The sequence below is a fragment of the Callorhinus ursinus genome, unplaced genomic scaffold, assembly GCF_003265705.2.
Source record: "Callorhinus ursinus isolate GAN/ISIS: 27379988/994484 unplaced genomic scaffold, GSC_fseal_2.0 scaffold9, whole genome shotgun sequence".
Classification (NCBI taxonomy): Eukaryota; Metazoa; Chordata; class Mammalia; order Carnivora; family Otariidae; genus Callorhinus; species Callorhinus ursinus.
The window spans coordinates 60,479,138-60,502,876 of NW_027397071.1; the positions used below are offsets into that span (position 1 = coordinate 60,479,138).

General features: G+C 36.6%; 1 protein-coding gene across 2 annotated transcripts in view; it reads left to right on the forward strand.

Annotated features, from left to right (window-relative positions):
* Positions 1-23,739, forward strand: part of NRDC (nardilysin convertase) — a 103,780-nt gene that overhangs the window by 33,744 nt on the left and 46,297 nt on the right. Inside the window, exons 2-6 of one of the 2 annotated variants that reach the window (XM_025871593.2) lie at positions 572-899; positions 4,320-4,453; positions 5,373-5,442; positions 5,599-5,680; positions 6,510-6,663. In XM_025871593.2, coding sequence (XP_025727378.1) covers positions 572-899; positions 4,320-4,453; positions 5,373-5,442; positions 5,599-5,680; positions 6,510-6,663 — 768 coding nt within the window. The remainder of the gene's footprint in view (positions 1-571; positions 900-4,319; positions 4,454-5,372; positions 5,443-5,598; positions 5,681-6,509; positions 6,664-23,739) is intronic. The other variant, XM_025871592.2, reaches the window with a different exon arrangement.

Below are 23,739 nucleotides of genomic sequence, written 5' to 3' on the forward strand. Positions count from 1 at the left end.
CTACCAGACTGTGGGATTTAGTTTTCTTAGAGATGTAGCTACTTTTTTAAGTTCATAAAAGCAGTTCTAGAAACTGGTATAAAATATCAAATACATTGTACCAAAGGGAAGGAACAGAGTTCAAATATATGAGATTTTGCTTTAATATTTAAGCTGACCTGACTGCTCTGTGTATTGAGTGATATGTTTCTGTTAGGTTGAATCTTCTGGTGTGATAAAATTGTTAAGTACTTATAAATTAAAGAAATAGTAAAGGAGGCTGAGTTGTGGGCTTGTTGTCTGTTTAACTTCTAAATTTTGGTTTTTGAACAGGTAAATGTATTTTCATAGTTCAGAATTAAAAAATACAATGAACTCTTATCTTTTCTCTTTAGCTACTCCGAAACTGATAAGCTTTTGAGGTTTCCCCTCTGCAGAAACAATTAGTTGTATTTAATGTAAACATAGTGTTGGGGGTGTGTGTATGTGTATGTACTTTTTTTTTTTTTATTCTGCTAAAATGATCATTTGTGTTGGTGTGTGTAATGAATAGCTGACTCAAAATGTTTTGTGACTTTTTTTCTTTCTTTAGATATATCAAATTACGGAATGGCTTGCAGGCACTTTTGATTTCAGACCTAAGTAATATGGAAGGTAAAACAGGAGATGCAACAGATGATGAAGAAGAAGAAGAGGAAGAAGAGGAAGATGATGATGACGATGACGATGATGACGACGACGATGATGATGATGAAGATTCTGGAGCTGAAATAGAAGATGATGATGAAGAGGGTTTTGATGATGAAGAGGAGTTTGATGATGATGATGAACATGATGACGATGATCTTGATACTGAGGATAATGAATTGGAAGAATTAGAAGAGAGGGCAGAAGTTAGAAAGAAAACCACTGAAAAACAGGTGTGAATCATGTCTATTAGTATGTCTTTTTCTAATTTGGGAATTCTTTGGGATAATTCCCAAACTCATGTTTTATTTCTTAATGTCAAAAAATAAGTGTATATTCATTTTTTGATTTTCAGTAAAGTTCTCTTTATTCTGTATAAAAATAACATTTTAAAAACATTTTGCTATGATTATAAAAGTATAGAAGCTCATTATAGAAATGGATGGAAAATTAAAAAAATGTAAAAATCACTCATAATCATAACTCTCAGAAGTAATCACTGGTAATATTTGAGGATTTGTGTAATTCTTAGCATGGAGTAGAGGGATAAGAGAGTATATTATCTTTGGAGAGACTCGAAAAAGAAAAGACCAAGGTAGTATAGAATCCTCACCTGGGCCTGTGGTTCTGAGAGTCCTCATGGGTAATTTCTGTTTAGTAATTTCATGTGTTTTTATCTCTTTATATGGGAAAGCATCAAGTAATTTGGAGGAATTGAAATAAAAATGGGCAGTTGAGCTTAGTGTAATATATATAGTTGACTGTTGAACAATGTGGGGTTCAGGGGTACCAACCTCCTGTGCAGTTGAAAATCCTTGTATAACCTTTGGTTCCCCTAAAATTTTACTGCTAATAGCCTCCTGTTCTCTGGAAGACTTATTAATAAGATAAATAGTTGATTAACACACACATTTTTTAAAAAAAGATTTTATATATTTATTTGAGACAGAGTGTGGGAGAGAGAGCATGAGCATGGGGGGAGGAGCAGAGGGAGAGGGAGAAGTGGGCTCCTGGCCCATGTGGGGCTTGATTCCAGGACCCTGGGATCATGACCTGAGCCGAAGGCAGATGCTTCACCAATTGAGCCACCCAGGCGCCCTGATTAACACGTATTTTGTACATTATATGTATTATGTACTGTATTCTTACAATAAAGTGAGCTAGAGAAAAGAAAACATTATGAAGAAAGTCACGAGTAAGAGAAAATACATTTACAATATTGTATTTATCGAAAAATATCCAAGTTAAGTGGACCCGGGCAGTTCAAACCTGTGTTGTTTAAGGGTCAAGTATAATAACAATAAGTAAGTTTATCAGTAGGTCTTGATAAGGAGAATTTCCCTCTCTGGATATCTTTTAAAGAACGCCTCCATTTTACAGTAGGGAGTACCTATATTAGAGGATAATATTTTTTGGAGACATTACAGTTGAATTGATCAAATGTTTGTTAAAATTAGTTTCTTGACTATGGATGATACATTCAACATGATATAGTCAACATACAAATGAAATAAGGTTAATATTATAAAGGCTAAAATCTAGATGTCAAACATATTATACTAAGACCAAAATCCAGATGTCAAACATTATACCATAAGGTGGTCAGCCCTCAGAGACATAAAGGTATGAGAATACAGGTAGTAGATATGTTATAAATAAATCCTTTTGTTGATAGTCACTCTTCCTGGAAAAATTATTCTTTTTTTTTAAATTTCTACTGTTTTATTTATTTTTTTAAATATTTTATTTATTTATTTGAGAGCGAGAATGAGATAGAGTACATGAGAGGGGGGAGGGTCAGAGGGAGAAGCAGACTCCTTGCTCAGCAGGGAGCCTGATGCGGAGCTCGATCCCGGGACTCCAGGATCATGACCTGAGCCGAAGGCAGTTGCTTAACCAACTGAGCCACCCAGGCACCCTCTTTTTTTTTTTAAGATTTTTTTATTTTTATTTATTTGACAGAGAGAGAGGGAACACAAGCTGGGGGAGTGGGAGAGGGAGAAGCAGGCTTCCCGCCGAGCAGAGAGCCTGATGCGGAGCTTGATCCCAGGACCTTGAGATCATGACCTGAGCCAAAGGCAGACGCTTAACTGACTGAGCCACGCAGGCGCCCCGAAAAATTATTTTCTTAAAGAAGATTGTACCAGTTTTTTCACTAAGTTGATGGGGGAATTGGGTCATGTTTTTAAGAATCTATTTGCCCCTTGCTATATATATTATGAGTGATGCCTGTTTTGGGGTAACATGATAGGACAAGTGGTATTAGTTGGAAAACTTTAGGAATAAAAATGAAAATACTGAAAAGAAAATACTTGATACTCTATGAATAAATCAGGAACTGATACATTAATTTAATTTAAAATAGACCTCATAATTCCAAATAGAGCAATCATAAAAAGGAAGAAATTATAAAAGTCACAGAGTAGAAAGAACACTGACAGTCAGGAAACCTGAGTTCTAATTCTGGCTCTGTCTCTGGATGGTTTTATGCCTTTTCATTTTCTCATTTCTAAAACAACAGGATTAGATTATTCACATAATTTTTTAAAGGTTTTTTTTTTTTTTAAGTAATCTCTCTACCCAACATGGGGCTCGAAATTACTTGATCTAGAGATAAAGAGTTGCATGATTGTCCCTAGATTATATACATAATTTTTAAGGTCCATTTTAGCTCTAAAACTGATTATGTCATAACTTTATAACTGAATATTTCCCATCTGAAAGTTTCTTTGTATACCTAGTAACTACTTTTCCCATGCTTTGGACTTCTTTATATCTTCTGTCAACTGATAAGCAAAACTCTAGGGTTAAATTAAAAGCTTGTTTTGACAGCCAGTTTTATTGTCAAGACGTAATAAAATACCTTAGATTTATATAGCAGTTGTGAACCCCTTTGACAAATGAAGATGTGCATCCAGTGTTTGGTACCCCCCCTTTTTTTTTTTGCTTAGGTGGATCGAACTCTAAATGTTTACCTTTTCTAGAGCATCAAGATCAGATTGTAATGATCATTTAAAAATGGCTAAAATGCTGCCTTTCTTTTCTGAAAACTCAGTATGATATACTCCCTCATAAGATATTGATAGCTAATGTTGTGGATCATATTAGAAAGGAATGCAGGAACTTAATATAGTTTGAAGATGAAATTAAATTGTTCATTCAGATGCAGTGGTTACACTCATGAAAGGAAAGGTCCTATGATTGTAACATTGGAAATGGTTTATATTCATTGGAGTAAGTGTCTGTAAAAGGGAAATAAAGTTAGATAGGATAAGAGGTACCTTAAGAGTAGTTTAGGGTTTTGCAGTGGTCTTATGATTTAATTTTTATTTGAAAAATGTGGACCTTGTTTAAGGTAAATATGAGAATTAATAAAAGAAGTGGAAAGAAATGATTTTGAGGTTTTTGGAGAACAATTACCTAATTAAGAGTTAACTACTTTTCTGAGGATCATTTTCATCCCCCTCCATTTTCCTCCCAAAAGGAAGTTGTTTTTGATCTGAAAGGTTTGATAAATTAACAAGGTTGAAATTTAAGTATGATATATACAGGTATGATCTGTTCAGGGTTTTCTTAAGTCAGTTCTCAAGTATGAATTTCTCAAGTATGAATTTCTTGGGTAGATAATTATCAAGTATGAATTTCTTTTCTAGCAATCGCAGAGCCTGTTTTTGCTGTGGTCAAAGCTGACTGATAGACTGTGGTTTAAGTCAACTTATACAAAAATGTCTTCAGCCCTGCTGGTCGAGACAAGAAATCTTTATGGGGTAGTTGGAGCTGAAAGCAGGTTAGGCACCTATTAAACATCACAGAACAGGTTAGACTGTGGTTTGAAGAAGTGGATATTCCCCTATGTTTTAACTGAGTTTATGTGCCTACGTCTTCAAAATGGGATTTACAGTATCAAACAAAGCTGCTTGGTTCTTCTAAAAACATATTTTCATTTTCTGACAAATGGTTAGACTTTATACTAGGTACATGCTATTTCTTAAAAATTCTCTTTCTAAAAGAGTAACCATTTATCAAAATGGTCTTTGACACCAAATATGTTAGCCTTTTAAAATTGACATTTGAAAAAGTTGGGGAATTTAATAATTCAACTTTCTATTCCTCAAGGATTCAGATTGACTATTTTCTTCTCTTGTTTTGTGTCTTAATTTACAGTGATATAATGGTATGCCCTAATCATTTCAAGTGGTATACCTGATCATTTCTAAGTGGCATACCTAATCATTTATAGTAGTATACTTCTTAACCATCTGTTTTGTTAAGAACTCTGATTTGCGCAAGGTATTGGGAGAAGATCTACTGATATATGTAATCTGTATAGGAAGAAATGAAGAACTAAAAAGCCTCTTTCAAGTTCTATAGATTTTTAATAAAGATTTTCTTTTTTAACCATTTACTTTATTAGATGTTTTCCTGACACTTTTTTACCCTGTTTTAATAAAAATAAAATTTTCTGAAAAACACAGAAATCTCACATCTAGTAACTGAGTTACTGAACACAGGGTCTTTAATTGGTAAGAGATCTTTAGAGATAATCTACCTAGATATATTACTTATGCAGATTTCCGAAATCTAATAAATCAGGAAATATATTTGGTTCAGAACTCTGAAATGCTGGCAGGAAATGATATTTGGGTGGGCTGGCTAGTCCCCTTTCCTTTTTTCCCCCCCCTGTCTGTTTCTGCTTTTTCCCTTAGGTCTGCACCTGTTCAGCATTTGGCAGGATGTCAAGAGGAGGAGCAGCAGGGTGAAACTGACACAGTTCTGGTGAGTTTCACTTTGCTGCTCCTCCTGATATTCAGGGAAAGAATTTTGTTACTTTCTGTTGGAAAACATCCATCTCCAAGTGAATCCTTAATATGTGATGACAGTATTATTCCTTTAGGATTGACTCACTATTTGTATGTGTTCTACTTACTCCAGTCTGCAGCAGCTCTTTGTGTTGGAGTTGGGAGTTTTGCTGATCCGGATGACCTGCCTGGGCTGGCACACTTTTTGGAGCACAGTAAGATCTTTGTAAAATATCATTCCTGAGTGTGTTTTTCCTCTAAATTTTATGAATTGAGAAACTGGGTTGATAGAAGTATGGTATGTTTAACAAGAGAAAAGGCTAAGAAAAAATATTTATGAATATCATAGGTGAAGACTTAATTTCCTTAACTGTACTAGTTTTGTGGATTAGGATGGAACCACTTAGAAGAATATTTTAAAATGTAGATTTTATTATTGTTCAGGTATGTTAAGGCCAACAGATCAGGAGACAATTGCCTGTCTCTAGGAATCTAGTCTTTAACCTTGGGAAGGGCTGTCTCTTCCAGGGTTAACAAGTACCCAAGATGTCAAAGCATTAGAAATACAGAAAATAAAAAAGCATGATTAATATCAAAATAAAACAAAATCTTCAGTTTAACTATGAATGTATCTAAGTAAAACCTTGTGGATGCTATACAGATATAAATATTTAAATCTATATTTGTTTTCCTGAATTATTTATATTCTGATTTTCTAAGCTAATTGAGGGTAAATGTCTCTCCTTAGGAGTTATTATAATAACAGTCTGCATACATGCTTATGTTTGCATTTTAACCTTTTTCCAAATAAAATATTTCTTTAAAAATAAGATGTTTAGCTTTTTTTTTAGTATAAAACTAATATATGAGCATTATAGAAAATTACAAAAACACATAATGAAGAAAGTAATATCCAGACACAACCATTGTTAACATGTTGGTATATTTTCTTCCAGTTTTTTTGCATTTGAGAAATGTTATCCTTGATAATAAAAACATTGTCTATATCTTCGTGTTCTGTGACTTTGTGTTCTTTCCACTTAGTGGTGTTCATGGGTAGTTTGAAATATCCAGATGAAAATGGATTTGATGCCTTCCTGAAGAAACATGGGGGTAGTGATAATGCTTCAACTGATTGTGAACGTACAGTTTTTCAATTTGATGTCCAGAGAAAATACTTCAAGGAAGCCCTGGATAGGTAACCAACTCAAAATGTATTTTTATTTTAAATTATCTAATGACATTTTACAAATGGAAATAGTGGACGTTGTCCTCTGGTATTTCTTTTTAAGCAGTACTCTAATTCTGTAGAATTGTCATAATACTTTATTTGGAGAAATGAGCAAACTATTAAATGCCCTTGGCTCCTGTTCTGTAATACTTAGTCTTTGTATTGAAGATTAAACTGAAACCCTAAATTGCCTTTGAGTTTCATAAATGTAATCTCTGTTGGCTCATTATTGCAATTATTTTTCTAATTTAGTGGAAAATACAGAAAAATAGAAGCAGAAAAGGGATATGATTGCTTCTAATTTTATAATCTGAAGATTACTAGATTACTATGGTTAATGTTTTGTATATAGCCATCTATATTTTTAATTGTATAGGGGATCATATTCATATTTTTTTATATTTTAACTTTTAAGTTTTAATTCCAGTATAGTTAACTATACAGTGTTAAGTTCATTTCAGGTGTACAATATAATGACTCACCAATTCTATATTTTACTCTGTGTTGATCAAGATAAGTGTACTCTTAATCCCCTTAACCTATTTCACCCATCCTCCCACCCACCTTCCCTCTGGTAACCATCTATTTGTTCTCTGTAGTTAAGAGTCTGTTATTTGATTTGTCCCTTTACTTCCCTTTGTTCATTTGTTTTATTTTTTAAGTTCCACATATGGATGAATCCTTTTATATTTTTAAACAAGGTATATCATTTTTACACATCATTATATAATTTATAAAACATAATAAGGAATTGTGTATTTTTATTGTATAAGAAGTACCATAATGTGTTCAACAAGTTATATATGATTGGGTAGCTGAATTGTGTTCAGTTTTCTAGTATTTGTAATGCTCTGATGAATATCTTAATCTTTGTGCACATTTTTAATTATTTCTGTTAATTCTAGGAAGTAAAATTGCTGAGTATATTTGCATGTGGTTTTTTGTTTGTTTGTTTTTGCATGTGTATTTTTAAGGCTTTTTTTTTTTATGAGCTTTTGGTACTCACTGCAAAATTGTTTTCCAGAAAGTTTATGTCCATGCATTAGTAGAGTTTTGATATCACAAGGTTGCAGACCAAAGTCTACAGTAGAAAAAGGAGTCACTTCAGGCTGAATTCTAGATAAATAAAAGATTGAAATATAAGAAAAGACATCTTGAATTTGACCAGTGTAATGTAAGCCTTTGAGGGCAGAGATTTTTGTCTATTTTTTTGTTGATACCTCTCCAGCATCAAGAATTTGATACACAGATATTTGTTGAATGAATTAATACTGTTTCTTTATAGAAAAAATTACCATAAAATTACCATAAATGACCAGAAGATTCTCAAAAGATGACAAAAGTTCAGTTTTCTTAAAGAAATTCTCTCTTCCCTTAAGAGATTAATTTGACTATGAAAAATCTTTTGGATAAAATTCCCTTAAGTTGAAAGCATGTACCATTATTGAACCCCCAAATTATCAACTCTTTTGCTAAAACAATGTCAAAATCCCATTAAAACTGACACTATTACTTTGATAGCATTATCAAGATAACAACATTCTGGATTTTCTTCATTAATCTCTAATATGTCTGTCTACCTTGTTCATTGAATTATTTTATGGCTTTCTTTTTTTTTTAAAGATGTTACTTATTTGTCAGAGATCGAGAGAGAGCACAAGCTGGGGAGCAGCAGGCAGAGCAGGCAGAGGGAGAAGCAGGCTCCCCTCTGAGCAAGGAGTCCGATGAGGGACTCCATCCCAAGATCCTGGGATCATGACCTGAGCCGAAGGCAGACGCTTAATCGACTGAGCCACGCAGGCGTCCCTTTATGGCTGTTTTTAATTGTATACTGAAGGACATGCTCATAGCACATACATTTGATACTCAGTGTTTCTGTAATTAAACATTTAATTCCAAAATAACAAACAAAGGACAGGGACAAAATAAATCCGTTAAGGCAGAGGAAATGATACCAAAGGTTATCTTTTCTATGAACTTATAAAATCAGGAATACTCTGAGGATGATTGTATGCTTACTCATTTCAAAGTTCTTAGCTCCCAAGGTTCACAAAATCCAAACAGGTCTTTGTATGTGTGAAGAAATTTTAAGCCTTAATAGTCAAGCTGAATTCTCATGACTTTATATATGGTTACAAAAATAACCCCCCAAACAAACCAACAACTTCTCCCCCCGCAAATCAAGAAAACTCACATTTGGTTATATCTAAATATAAATAAGGAAAAAGCCCATTTTATTCGAAAAAAGATTAGGCAAAGGGTATGTTGAATAAATTCTGACCACCTCAGATTTGATGAAATACGGTGTAAACTATAAAGAACTTGATTCATTTCTTCGTACTATATATTTTTGATTTAAGGACTGCTTTAGGAAATCAAAAGATATTTACATATTTGTTTCTACTTACAAAAAAAGAACCTACCAGATAAGAATGCTGCTATATTAATAGGAGAAATTAATAAGAATATCAAATCATGAATTTATAACAAATGATAGTGGTGGAACATTAAGTATTGCATTTACTATAATAAGTATGATAATATACAATTACTAAGGAATCAAGTGTCTTTGGTTCATTTGCGAAGGACTCATATAGCATGTATTGAATGCCAGTAGTTTTTAATAGGTCAGTAAAATCCAATTCCTTCACACAGGTCACATTGTTTATTAGTATCTTGGATCATTTAAGTAAAAAGTTGAGGAAATGACTGAATTTTTACTCCGGTAGGTAAGTGAGAATGAAAGCTGCTTTTGCCCTGGTGGCATTTGCTAATTTCAATAAATCTGGACTTGGCTTTATCAGGGCAAGAAATATCAAAGCCCTGGATGTCCACAAAGTGGGATATGTAACAGGAGACCCTCATAATAAGCTGGGACTCAGGTTGAGGAAATGGATCAGCCATCCAAAGGAATTACAGCCTATTTTCAGAATGCCCAAGTTTTCTGGTGAACTTCACGCCTTGTTGTGATTTAACACAGTCCAAAACTGGTAGTGTTCTCAGATCCCTGAGAGAAGCAAGCACAAATTCTTTAAAAAGAAAATGCTTCCATTGATGGATAAATGGAAGAAGAAAATCTGAAATATCTTTAGATAGATGTAGACAATGGAATATTATTCAGCCATGAGAAAGAAGGAAATCTTGCTATTTGTAACAACATGGATGAACCTAGAGGACATTAAACTGAGTGAAATAAGCCACACAGAAAAAGACAAATACTGTATGATCTCACCTATGTGGAACCAAATAAATAAATAAATAAAAATTAAAAATAAATAAAAAGGAAAAGAAAGAAAAAATCCAAATTCATAGAAACAGAGTGGAATAGTGGTTACCAGAGGCTGGATACTGGGGAGATGGGGAGATGCTGGTCAAAGGGCACACGCCTTCAGTTATAAGATGAGTAAGTTCTGAGGATATATAATGATTAGCATGGTGACCATAATAATACTGTAACGTACACTTGAAATTTGCTAAGAGAATAGATCTTCGACATTCACACACACACACACACACACACACACACACACACACACACACACAGAGGAAATTATGTAAGGTGATAGATGGGTTAATTGTAATCATTTCACAAAGTATACATATATCAAGTCATCATGTTGTACACTTTATTTTTTTTTTAAAGATTTTATTTATTTGCGAGGGAGAGCACAAAGGGAGAGTGAGAGGGAGAAGCAGACTTCTCACTGAGCAGAGAGCCCTGCATGGGGCTTGATCCCAGTTGACCTGAGACGAAGGCAGACACTTAACTGAGTCACCCAGGTGCTCCTGTACGTTTTAAATATGTATAATTTTGGGGGCGCCTGGGTGGCTCACTTGGTTAAGCATCTGACTCTTGGTCTCAGCTCAGGTCTTGATCCTCAGGGTCATGAGTTTAAGACCTGCACTGGGCTCCATGCTGGGCATGGAACCTACTTAAAAGCGGGGGGGGGGGGATATGATTTTGTCAATTGTACTTCAAATAAATCTGAAGAGGAAAAAATTGCTTCATCCTAAGCCTTACATTATTGCTCCTATAAATAGTTTTTCAAGTAAAATGATCAGTAGTCAAATGTAAGTAGGTACACAAAACAAGACATGAGTGAGAACAGAAAGACTTAATTCATTGGAGATTTTAGGCATTGGAATGGTTAGACACAAATTATAAAAATGATTATACTTTCTGTTTTTCAAGAAATAAGGCATTGGGGTGCCTGAGTGGCTTAGTTGGTTGAGTGTCGACTCTTAATTTTGGCCCAGGTCGTGATCTCAGAGTCTTGGGATTAAGCCCTGCATCAGGCTCCCTGCTCAGCGGGGAGTCTGTTTGAGGATTCTCTCTGCCCCTCCCTACATTCATACACTCTTTCTAAAATAAATCTTAAAAAAGGAAAGAAGGCACAAGTCTGAATACAGTTGTGAGGAATTGGAAACTGTAACGTGACCTATGAGATTTGGAAAACAGAAATAACATCTTCAACTGAGATAATGATTGAAATTGAAAACCTAATGGACTGGTTTAAGAAAAGAGTAGATACAACTGAATATAGAATTAGTGGACTGGAAGATAGGCCAAAAGAATTTCAAAATACAACATAAAGAGGGGAAAATACAGAGAAAAGGAAAAGAGGTCAGAGGATAGAGCAGAAATGTCCAGTGGAGTCCTAGAAGGCGGGGAGAAAAAATGCAGTATTTGAAGGGTTGATTACTGGAAATTTTTCAGAACATCAAGTCAGAGGTTAAAGAAAACAGATTCCAGAAGTGCACATTTAAAGAAATCTATATGTAGAAAACCATAGTCATCCTGCAGAAAACCAAATATAGAAAATCTTTGCCAGATAAAAAGGCAAAATTCCTTCAAAGGAATATTAGATTGATAGATGACTATTTAGCGGCAATAGTAGAAGTTGAAAGACAGTGGGATATCTGCAGTAGCCTGAAAAGAAATAACTACCAACCAAAAATTCTACACCAAGCAAAAATACCTTTTAAGAATGATTGTAAAATAGATCTGCAGACACAAAATTGTCACCAGCCAACTTACTGAAGGAAATTCTAAAGAATTTATTTCAGGTAGAAGGAAAATGAAGGTCAGAGATGAAAAAAAAGAACAATGAAAGTCGTTTTACCTGAGTAAGTATAAATGAACATTGATCATTTAAAACAATAATTGTGAAATTTAAAAAGTGCATAGAATTAAAGCAATAATAGTATATCAGTCAGGGGTAATATAAGTGGAGAAAAGGTATTTTGGGGGGTAAGGTATTGATTAACATTAGACATTGTTAAGTTAAAAGGATACAAGTAATATTTTTTAGGGTAACTTCTTTTTTTTTTCTTAAAGATTTTATTTTATTTTATTTTGACAGAGAGAGACCCAGCGAGAGAGGGAGCACAAGCAGGGGGAGTGGGAGAGGGAGAAGCAGGCTTCCCACGGAGCAGGGAGCCCCATGTGGGTTTGATCGCAGGACCCTGGGATCATGACCTGAGCTGAAGGCAGACGCTTAACGAGTGCCTCTAGGGTAACTTCGAAAAGGACAGAATTTGAGGGGCACCTGGGCAGCTCAGTTGGTTAAGCATCTGACTTCTGCTCAGGTTATATGATCTTGGGTCTTGGGATCAAGCCCCAGATCAGGCTTTGTGCTTCGGGGAGTCTGCTTCTCCCTGTTTCTCTCCCTCTGCCCCTCTCTCCACTTGTGCTTGCTCACTCACTCTCAAATAAATAAAATCTTTTAAAAAATAGAAATAGAAAAAATAACAATTTAAGTGTAAAAATTCCAAACCAGTACAGGGAAAACATTTGTAATTATTATTTTAAAAAACAATTAAGTGATAAGTTAGGTGGCACCAATTCTTAATTTTAAGGGAACTCACAAAATAAGATGAGAAATCAAGGGAGGCTTGCTTCATGAAAGAGGCAGTTTTCTGGGATCTGAAGGATGAGTAGAAACTGCCCTATGCTGGAGGCAGCCCATGAGCTAAGACCCCCTTTTAATGATTGTGATGGAGTACCTGCTTTCCAATAAATCTCTTTTCAAGTGATAAGAGTTGAAGCTGGGACATGGCTGCCTAATTTGATATTTTCAGCCTCCCCTGCAATGAGGTGTGGTCTTGTGGAAAGTCTCACTTACTGTTTTTTGTGTTTTTGATTTTAGCCATTCTGACAATGAGGTGATATCTCATTGTGGTTTTGTTTTGAATTTCCTTGATGGTGAGTGAGATTGAGCATCTTTTCATGTGTCTTTTGGCCATCTGTATGTCTTCTTTGGAGAGATGTCTGCTCATGTCTTCTGTCCATTTTTTAACTGGATTATTTGTTTTGTTTTGTGTAAGTTCTTTATATATTTTAGATACTAATCCTTCATTAGATATATCATTTGCAAATCTCTTTTCCCATTCAGTAGGTTATCTTTTAGTTTTGTTGACTGTTTCCTTCTTTGTGCAGAAACTTTTTATTTTGGTGTGGTCCCAGTAGTTTATTTTTGGTCCCTGCCTAAGGAGACATATCTAGAAAAATGTTACAGCTAATGTCAGAGTAATTACTCCCTGTGCTTTCTTCTAGGATTTTTATTGTTGCAGGTCTCACATTTAGGTCCTTAATCCATTTTGAGTTTATTTTTGTGTATGGTGTAAGAAAGTGGTCCAGTTTCATTATTTTGCAGGTAGCTGTCCAATTTTCCCAACACCATTTGTTGAAGAGACTGTCTTTTCCCCTTGCATATTTTTAACTCCTTTGTTGAAAATTAATTGATCATATAATCATGGGTTTATTTGTGGGCTCTCTGTTCCATTCCATTGATCTATGTATCTGTTTGTGTGCCAGTACCATGCTGTTTTAATTACTGCAGCTTTGTAGTATATCTTGATACCTGGTTTTGTTTTTCTTTTCAAGATTACGTTGGCTCTTTGGGGTCTTCTGTGGTTTTGTACAAATTTTAGGATTATTTGTTCTAATTCTGTGAAAAATGCTGTTGGTATTTTGATAGGGATTTTATTAAATCTGTGGATTGCTTCGGGTAGTATGGACATTTTTAACTATTTTTTTCTATCAATCCATGAGCATGGAATATCTTTCCATTTGTTTGTGTCATCTTCAGTTTCTTTCATCAGTGTTTTAGAGTTTTCAGAGTACAGATCTTTCACCTCCTTGTTTAAGTTTATTCCTAGGTATTTTACTATTTTTGGTGCAGTTGTAAGTGGGATTATTTTCTTAATTTCTCTTTCTGGCGCTTCATCTTTAGTGTATAGATATGCAATGCATTTCTGTATATTGATTTTAGTATTCTGCAGCTTCACTGAATTCATCAGTTCTAGGAATTTTTTGGTGAAGTCTTTTGAGTTTTCTGTATATAGTATCATGTCATCTGCAAATAGTGAAAGTTTTGCTTTTTCCTTAGTAATTTGTATGCCTTTTATTTCTTCTCATTGTCTAATTACTGTGGCTAGGACTTCCAGCACTGTGTTGAATAGAAGTGAGAAAGGACATCCTTGTCTTGTTCTCACCTTTGGGGCAAAGCACTTAGTTTTTCCCCTTTGAGTATGATGTTAGCTTTGGGTTTTTCAAATATGACCTTAAAATGTTGGGGTATATTCCCTGTAACCTACTTTGTTGAGGGTTTTTTATCATGAATGGGTCTTGTACTTTGTCAGCTGTTTTTCCTGTATCTATTGAAATGATCATATGATTTTTTAATTCTTTCTCTTGTTGATGTGATGTATTACATTAATTGATTTACAAATATTGAACCATCCTTGTATCCCAGAAATAAATCCCACTTGTTTGTGGTGAGTGACTTTTTTAATGTATTATTGGATTCGGTTAGCTAATCTTTTGTTGAAGATTTTTGCATCTGTGTTCATCAGAGATGTTGGCCTGTAGTTCTCTTTTTTTGTAGTGTCTTTATCTGGTTTTGGTATCAGGGTAATGCTGGCCTCATAGAATGATTTTAGACGCTTCCTTCCTCTTTTTTTAGAATAGTTTGAGAAAATAGTTACTAACTGTCCTTTAAATGTTTGGTAGAATTCATCTGTGAAGTGGTCTGGTCCTGAACTTTTGTTTGTGGGAGTTTTTTGATTACTGATTCAATTTCATTGTTGGTAACTGGTCTGTTCAAATTTTCTCTTTCTTTCTGATTCAGTTTTGGTAGGTTATATGTTTCTAGGAATTTAACCATTTCTTCTAGGTTGTGTAATTTGTGGGCTAATAATTTTTCAGAATATTCTCTTATAATCCTTTGTATTTCTGTGGTGTCTGTTATTTTTCCTCTTTCGTTTGTGATTTGTTTACTTGAGCCCTTTGTTTGTTTGTTTGATGAGCCTGGCTGAATGTTTATCAATTTTTTTGAAAAAAAATTTTTTTTTTCAAAGAACCAGCTCCTGGTTTCATTGATCTGTTCTTTTTGTTTCTGTTTTGTTTATTTCTGCTCCAGTCTTTATTATTTCCTTCCTTCTGCTGGTTTTGGGTTTTGCTTGTTCTTTTTCTAGCTCCTTTATTTATTTATTTATTTATTTTTTAAGATTTTATTTATTTGACACAAAGAGAGCAACAGCAAGAGAGGGAACACAAGTAGGGGGAGTGGGAGAGGGAGAAGCAGGCTTCCTGTGAAGCAGGGAGCCCGATGCGGGGCTCGATCCCAGGACCCTGGGATCATGACCCGAGCTGAAGGCAGACGCTTAACCGACTGAGCCACCTAGGCGCCCCTTTCTAGCTCCTTTAGAGGTAAAGTTAGTTTGCTTATTTGATATTTTTCTTGCTTCTTGAGTTAGGCCTGTATTGCTATAAACTTCCTTCTTAGAAAAGCTTGCTGCTTCCCAAAGATTTTAACTGTTGTGCTTTCATTTTCGTTTGTCTCCATGTATTTTTTTATTTTCTCTGATTTCTTGGTTGACCCATTCATTGTTTAGTAGCACGTTACTTAACCTCCACATAATTGTGCTCTTTCCAGATTTTTTCTTGTGGTTGATTTGTAGTTCATAGCATTGTGGTTAGAAAAGATGCATGGTATAACTTCAGTCTTTTTAAATTTGTTTAGACTTGTTTTATGGCCTAATATGTAATCTATTCTGGAGAATGTTCCTGTGCATTTGAAAAGAATGTGTGTTCTGCTGTTTTAGGATGGAATGTTCTGAGTATATGTGTTAGATCCATCTGGTATAATGTGTCATTCAAAGCCATTATTTCCTTGTTGATTCTCTGTTTGGATAATCTGTCCATTCATATGAGTGGGGCATCAAAGTCCCCTATTACTCTATTACTATTGATTACTTCCTTTATGTTTATGTTATGCTCTTACGTTTGGTGCATAAATATTTACAATTATTATATCTTCTCTTGGGATTGTTCCCTTTATGATTATACAGCGTCCTTCTTGTTCTCTTGTTACAATCTTTGCTTTATTTTTTTTTTTTAAAGATTTTATTTATTTTGACAGAGAGAGACACAGTGAGAGAGGGAACACAAGCAGGGGGAGTGGGAGAGGGACAAGCAGGCTTACCGCCGAGCAGGGAGCCTGATGCGGGGCCCGATCCCAGGACCCTGGGATCATGATCTGAGCCGAAGGCAGATGCTTAACCATCTGAGCCACCCGGGCACCCCATACAATCTTGCTTTAAAGTCTGTTTTGTCTGGGGCGCCTGGGTGGCTCAGTCGTTAAGCGTCTGCCTTCAGCTCAGGTCATGATCCCAGAATCCTGGGATCGAGTCCCTCATCGGGCTCCCTGCTCGGCGGGAAGCCTGCTTCTCCCTCTCCCACTCCCCCTGCTTGTGTTCCTGCTCTCACTGTCTCTCTCTGTCAAATAAATAAATAAAATCTTTAAAAAAAAAAATAAAGTCTATTTTGTCTGATATAAGTATTGCTACCCCAACTTTCTTTTAACATCCATTTGTGTGATAAATACTTCTCTATCCCTTCACTTTCAATCTGCATGTGTCTTTAGGTCTGAAGGGAGTCTCTTTTAGGTAGCATATAGAGATCTTGATTTTTTATCCATTCCATTACCCTATGTCTTTTGCTTTGAGTGTTTAGTTCATTTACATTCAATGTGATTAGTGATATATATGTACTTATTGCCATTTTATTATTTGTTTTATGGTTGTTTTGTAATTATTCTTTGTTCCTTTCTTCTCTTGCTCTCTGTCATGATTATTTGGCTTTCTTTAGTGATATACTTGGATTTCTTCCTCTTCATTTTTTCATATCTGTTACTAGTTTTTGATTTGTGGTTACCATTTGGTTTGCGTATAACATCTTCTGCATATAGCAGTCTATATTAAGTTGATGGTCACTTAAGTTTTAGCCTATTCTTTACTCCTCTCCCCATTATGTTTTAGGTATATGGTGTCATACTTCACATCCTTTTCTTTTGGGAGTGTTTTAACTGATGTTTACAGATATACTTATTTTTCCCACTTTTGTGCTTCCTACTTTTTAAACTCTTATTTATAGTCTTTGCTTTCCACTCATAGAGTCCTTTAATATTGCTTATAGGGCTGTTTTGGTGGTCATGATTTCCTTTAACTTTGGTCTGTCTGGGAAACTCTTTAGCTCTCCTTATATTCTGAATGGTAGCCTTGCTGGATGGAGTATTCTTGACTGCAGATTTTTCCCTTTCAGTACTTTGAATATATCATGCCACTTCTTTCTGGCCTGCAAAGTTTCTGATGAAAAATCAGCTCAAAACCTTATGAGGTTTCCCTTATATGTAACAGTTTTCTCTTGCTGCTTTTAAAATTCTCTCTTTATCACTACTTTTTGCCACTTTAACTACCGTGTGTCTTGGTGTGGATCTTCTTGGGAGATCTGTGTGCTTTCTGGATGTGGATTTCTGTTTTCTTCACCCAGATTCAGGGAGTTTAAAGCTATTCAAATAAATTTTCTGTCGCCTTTCCTCTCTCTTCTCCTGAGATCCCTATAAAATGAGTGTTATTACATTTGATGGTGTCACTAAGTTTTCTTTTTTTTTTTTTTAAGATTTTATTTATTTATTTGAGAGAGAGAATGAGATAGAGAGAGAGAACATGAGAGGGGGGAGGGTCCGAGGGAGAAGCAGACTCCCTACTGAGCAGGGAGCCCGATGCGGGACTCGATCCCAGGACTCCAGGATCATGACCTGAGCCGAAGGCAGTCGCTTAACCAACTGAGCCACTCAGGCACCCGTCACTAAGTTTTCTAAGTCTATTTTCATTTAGTATTTTTTTCCCCTCTCCTCATCTTGATTGCTTTCCATTACTGTCTTCCAGGTCACTGATCAATTCACCTGCTGCTTCTCATCTATAATTTATTCCATTTAGTGTATTTTTAATTTCACTTACTGAGTTCTTTATCTCTGATTGGTTCTTTATGTTTTCTGTCTCTTTGTAAAGGGTCTCGCTGAGGTCCTCCACTCTTTTCCCAAGTCCAGTGAGTGTCTTTATTATTATTACTTTAAATTCTCTATCAGGCTTGTTACTTATCTCTGTTTCATTTAGGTCTCTTGCTGTGGTTTTGTCTTGTTCTTTCATTTGGGACATATTCCTCTGTCTCCTCATTTCGTTTAACTTTATGAGTCTGTTTCTGTGTGTTAGGAAATTCAGCTACATCTGCTCTTGAACGTAACAGTCTTTCAAAGAACAGGTCGTGTTGCCCTGTAGTGCGCTATCCTTTGTTCACCAGAACCTGGTGCTTCATGGGTGTCTCCTACGTGTGTTGTGTGCGTCCTGCTGTTGTGGCTGAGCCGCTTTTTTCTTTAGTCCACTTGTCTGCAATGATTCTTTTTGTTTGGCTCCTGTGCTGTTCGTGGGCCAGTCTGGGGCCACATTGGGCTTTAGTTGAGTCAGACTGGGCGTTTTCCAGAGATGCTGTAGCACCAAACTCTAGGGTGTTTTTTCTGTCCCCTGAGAAGCTTTTGTTGGTGGGCAAGACCTGCAATCAGACCAGCTCTCTGCTCCCAGCCCACTGTTGGGGCTGCTATGTGACTAGTATATATGGTTATCTTTCCCTTTCCTTGGGGCAGGAGTCACTTTGGAGTGGTGCTGGCACATTGGGACTGCTTGCACTCTGTGAGGCTTGTGGCATTGCATTGGACGGGCTCTCACCAAGGGTATATTGGAGGGGGCGGATCTGTAGAAGCATGCGGGATGCAGGGTGTTAGTGAGGTTTGCCCTGATCTGCTGTGGGAAGAGACGTGGAGCCCAGGCATGGCTGGAGGAGCATGTCTGCAGGAGAATGCAGGTGTGGGTTGGTGATGTTAGCAAGTTAGGTAGCAAGTGTCAGCATTGTGTTATGTGCTTAGGCTGGTGGTAGGAGGAGGCAAATGGCCCCAGCCAGCTTCTTTGTTCCTGGAGAAGTCTCCCAACTCATCCCTGTTCCTACAGCACAGGGTCTGAGATTAGTAAATCTCCCTCCTGTCTACCCCAGGTGATTTTCAAACTGCTGCCTCTATGCTGTCTCTGTGGGACTGTTTTGCTGTCTCTTTAAGGGTGGGGGTTTGGTTTCCTCTTGCTCTCCGGCTCTCCCAGAACCAAGCTCACTGATTCTTAAAGTACCAGGTTTTAAGTCCTGCTAGTTATAAGAACTTGTGAAATTCAGCCCCTCTGCTTTTCTTTTTTTTTTTATTAAAAGATTTTATTTGTTTATTTGAGAGAGAGAATGGATAGAGAGAGCATGAGAGGGGGGTAGGGTCAGAGGGAGAAGCAGACTCCCTGCTGAGCAGGGAGCCTGATGCGGGACTCGATCCCGGGACTCCAGGATCATGACCTGAGCCGAAGGCAGCCGCTTAACCAACTGAGCCACTCAGGCGCCCATCCCCTCTGCTTTTCAAAGCCAAATATTATGGGTATTCGTCTTTCCTGTGTGGCTTCCCAGTGTGAGAGTCTGTTTCTCTCCCTCTGTGCACTCGATGTCCCTCCCTCCCATGGACAGTCATCACTGTCTGTTTAGCCCCCAACCATGACTCTGCCCTTCCTGCCCTCTTCCATATGGTTTCTTCTCTGCATTTAGCTATGGAGAGTTTGTTTTGCCAGTCTTCAGGTCATTTTATGGGTTATTTAGACTGATGTGTTATCTTGTTGTATCCATTGGACATGGTGAACTTAGGGTTCTCCTACTCCGTCATCTTTTCTGGAAGTCTCAAGAATTCTGTATCCAGCAATAATGTCCTAACTAAAAAAATTAACACATTCCCAGATAAATTAAGAACTAAGTTTGTCGCTAGCTGATCTTTTATATATGACATATAAATGGAGTCTTGGCTGAAATGAAAGGACAGTCAAATCCTCATGAAGAAATGAAGTGCACTGGTAAGATTACTACATAGATATATATAAAAGAGTACAAATATACTTAATTTTATAAGTATTTTTCTCCTATCTGATTTAAAAGACATTAACTTTATAAAGCAAAAGTTATAAATATGTATTGATAGTCATATAATACGTAAAGCCATAACTTGTATGACAGTAGCTCAAAGGGGTAAAAGAACAGCTATATAGGAGCAAATGGTATAAAATTGAAATTAAGTCAGTATTAATTTAAAATCGCTTGTTATAGGTTAAGATGTTAAGAAAATAACTCAGATACAGTAAAGGAAGTGACAAGGGGATTAAAATAGCACACCAGAAAATACCTATTTTGGGGGCACCTGGGTGGCTCAGTCAGTTAAGCATCTGACTTGATTTTGGCTCAGATCATGATCTCGGGTTTGTGAGACCAAGCCCAGTGTCAGGTTCTGTGATGGGTGTGGAGATTGTTTAAGATTCTCTTTCTGTCCCTCCCCTCCCCCACCAAAGAAGAAAAGAAAAAATCTTTTTTAACAAAAAGAAGTCAGCAATGGAGGAATAGAGGGAGAACAGGTATAAAATGTATATAAAGCACATAGCAAGAAGTAGACACAAATACTGCCTTATCAGTAATTAAATGTAAATGAATAAGCATTCTAATTAAAAGACAGATATTGAGGGGGGTGCCTCGGTGGCTCAATCATTAAGTGGCTGCCTTCGGCTCAGGTCATGGTCCCAGGGTCCTGGGATGGAGCTCCACATTGGGCTTCCTGCTCTGTGGGAAGCCTGCTTCTCCCTCTCCCACTCTCCCTGCTTGTGTTCCCTCTCTCGCTGTGTCTCTGTCAAATAAATAAATAAAATCTTAAAAAAAAAAAAAACAGGAAATCTGGATAGACCTGTATTAAGGGATTGGATCAGTAATCAAAAACTTGCCGGCTGAAAAGTGTAGACCCACATGGCTTCACTGGTGAAACCTACCAAACATTTAAAGAAGAATTAACACTAATGCTTCATAAATTCTTTAAAAAAATAGAATGACTGCATGGAGCACTGGGTGTTATGCACAAACAATGAATCATGGAACACTACATCAAAAACTAATGATGTAATGTATGGTGATTAACATAACCATAAAAAATTTTTTTAAAAAAATCACCAGAGGGCGCCTGGGTAGCTCACTTGGTTGGGCCACTGCCTTCGGCTCCGGTCATGATCCCGGGGTCCCGGGATCGGGTCCCGCATCGGGCTCCCCCTTCTCTGTGGGGAGCCTGCTTCTCTCTCTGCCTCTGCCTGCCACTCCCCCTGCTTGTGCTCACTCTGTCTCTCTCTCTCTCTCTCTGTCAAATAAATAAATAAAATATTTAAAAAAATCACGAGAAAAAAAATAAATAAAAAAATAGAATGAGAGACACTTCCTAACTCATTCTATGAAGTCAGTATTACTCTGATACCAAAACTAGACAATGACATCACAAGAAGACTACAAACTAATACCTCATGAATATAGATGCCAAAATCCTCAACAAAATACTGTGAAATTGTATCCAGCAAAATGTATAAAGGATTATACGCCATGGTCAGTTGCAATTTATCTCAGGAATGCAAGGTTACAAAATCAGTGTACATACAAAATACATCATTGCAGTATACCGTATTAATAGAAAAAAGCACAAAATACATCTGGCTATATAATATCAATGTAAATAGAAAAAGCATTTGACAAAATCAAGCACTCTTTCTTGATAAAAGACTTAATAAACTAGGAATAAAAGGGAACTTTCTCAATCTAATAAAGAGTATCTATGAGTAACTCACATCGAACATACTTAATGTTGATAGATTAAAAGCTTTTCCCTGGGGGTGCCTGGGTGGCTCAGTTGTTAAGCATTTGTCTTCTGCTCAGGTTGTGTTCCTGGGGTCCTGAGACTGAGCCCTGCGTCAGGCTCTCAACTGAGTGGAGAGCCTGCCCTCCCTCTCCCTCTGTCTGCTGCTCCCCCTCCTTGTACTCTCTCTCTCTCTCTCTCTGTCAAATAAATAAATATTTAAAAATAAAAAAAAAATAAAAGCTTTTCTCTGAAGATCAGAATCAAGGTGTCAGCTACCACTTCTGTTCAGCATTTAGGGGAGGTGTTAGCTAGCTCAATTAGATAAGAAAATGAAATAAAAGCATACAGATTGGAAAAGAATTAATACTATCTCTATTTGCAGATGACATAATCTTGTATAATTGATTCTCATTGTTTGTGGAGAATTCACCTACTTACTAAAACTTATTTGTAACTCCCAAATGAATACTAGGTGCTTTCATAGTCTTTCATGGACATGTGAAAAATTTTAAAAATTGAGAAAAATTTGAGTTGCCCAACATATTCTCAGCTGAGGTTGAACAAGGCAACATTCTGCCTTTTTGTTTCAGCTTTCATATAGAGGTGACCAGGGGTTGGAGACACTAGGGAACAGTATAATATAGTAAAAGAAACTCTGGCTTCAGGCCAGTTTGTTGGATTTAAATCCCAACTCTGGCACCCATTAGTGAGGTGGCCTCAAGCAAGTTACTTAATACATCTGAACCTCATTCTGTCTTTTCTGAATTAAAAAAAGAATCTACTAGGATGAGATAGGATTTAAGATCATAATTGTTTGTGTGTGTGTACACACATATTTCCCCCTAGGATAGTGGTTCAGTATTTGCTAGTTCAGCAGTCATGGCAGCTTTAGAGAGCATAGCTACCACAAATAATAAGGATTTGTTCATACATAATCCTGTAAATTCCACAGGAGAACTGCTAAAGCTAATACTGAGTTCAGCAAGGTTGCTAGATAGAAGATCAGTATACAAAAATCAATTGTATTTTAATACACAACAAATGAAAAATCCAAAAATGAAATTAAGAAAAAATTCCTTTGACAATAACATCCAAGAAAATAAAATACTTAGGAATAATTTTAACAAAGGAAGTACAAGAGTTGCATGTGCAAAGCTGCAAAAAATGGTTGAAATTAAGACCTAAATTACAGGAAAACATCTCATGTTTTTATAGATTGTAAGACTTTATATTGTTAAGATGGTAATACTTCCCAAATTGATTTACAGTTTCAATTTAATTATTTTTAAGATTTATTTATTTGCGAAAGAGAGCAGCTGTGTGCATGTGGAGCAAGGGGCAGAGGGAGAGGGAGAGAAACTCTAGCACACTCTTCTGCTGAGCCTGGAGGCTGACGTGGGGCTCTGTCTCACAACCCTGAGATCATGACTTGTGCCAAAATAAAAACTTAGCCACCCAGGGGCCCCTCAATTTAATTTTTTTAAAAAGATTTTATTTATTTGACAGAGAGAGACACAGCGAGAGAGGGAATACAAGCAGGGAGAGTGGGAGAGGGAGAAGCAGGCTTCCCACAGAGCAGGAAGCCCGATGCGGGGCTCGATCCCAGGACCCTGGGATCATGACCTGAGCCAAAGGCAGATGCTTAATGACTGAGCCAGCCAGCGCCCCCCCCAATTTAATTTGTATCAAAATATCAACTGCCTTATTTGAAGAAATTACTAAATGAGCTTATCTTAAAATTCAATGGAAGAGACCAAGATAGCAAAAATTATTTTGAAAGAGAACAAAAGTTGAAGGACTCCTATTCCCAAATTCAGAACTAACTGAAAGATAGGCTGCTTGGGTGGCTCAGTCATTAAGCGTCTGCCTTCGGCTCAGGTCATGATCCCAGGGTCCTGGGATCGAGCCCCGCATCGGGCTCCCTGCTCGGCGGGAGTCTGCTTCTCCCTCTCCCACTCCCCCTACTTGT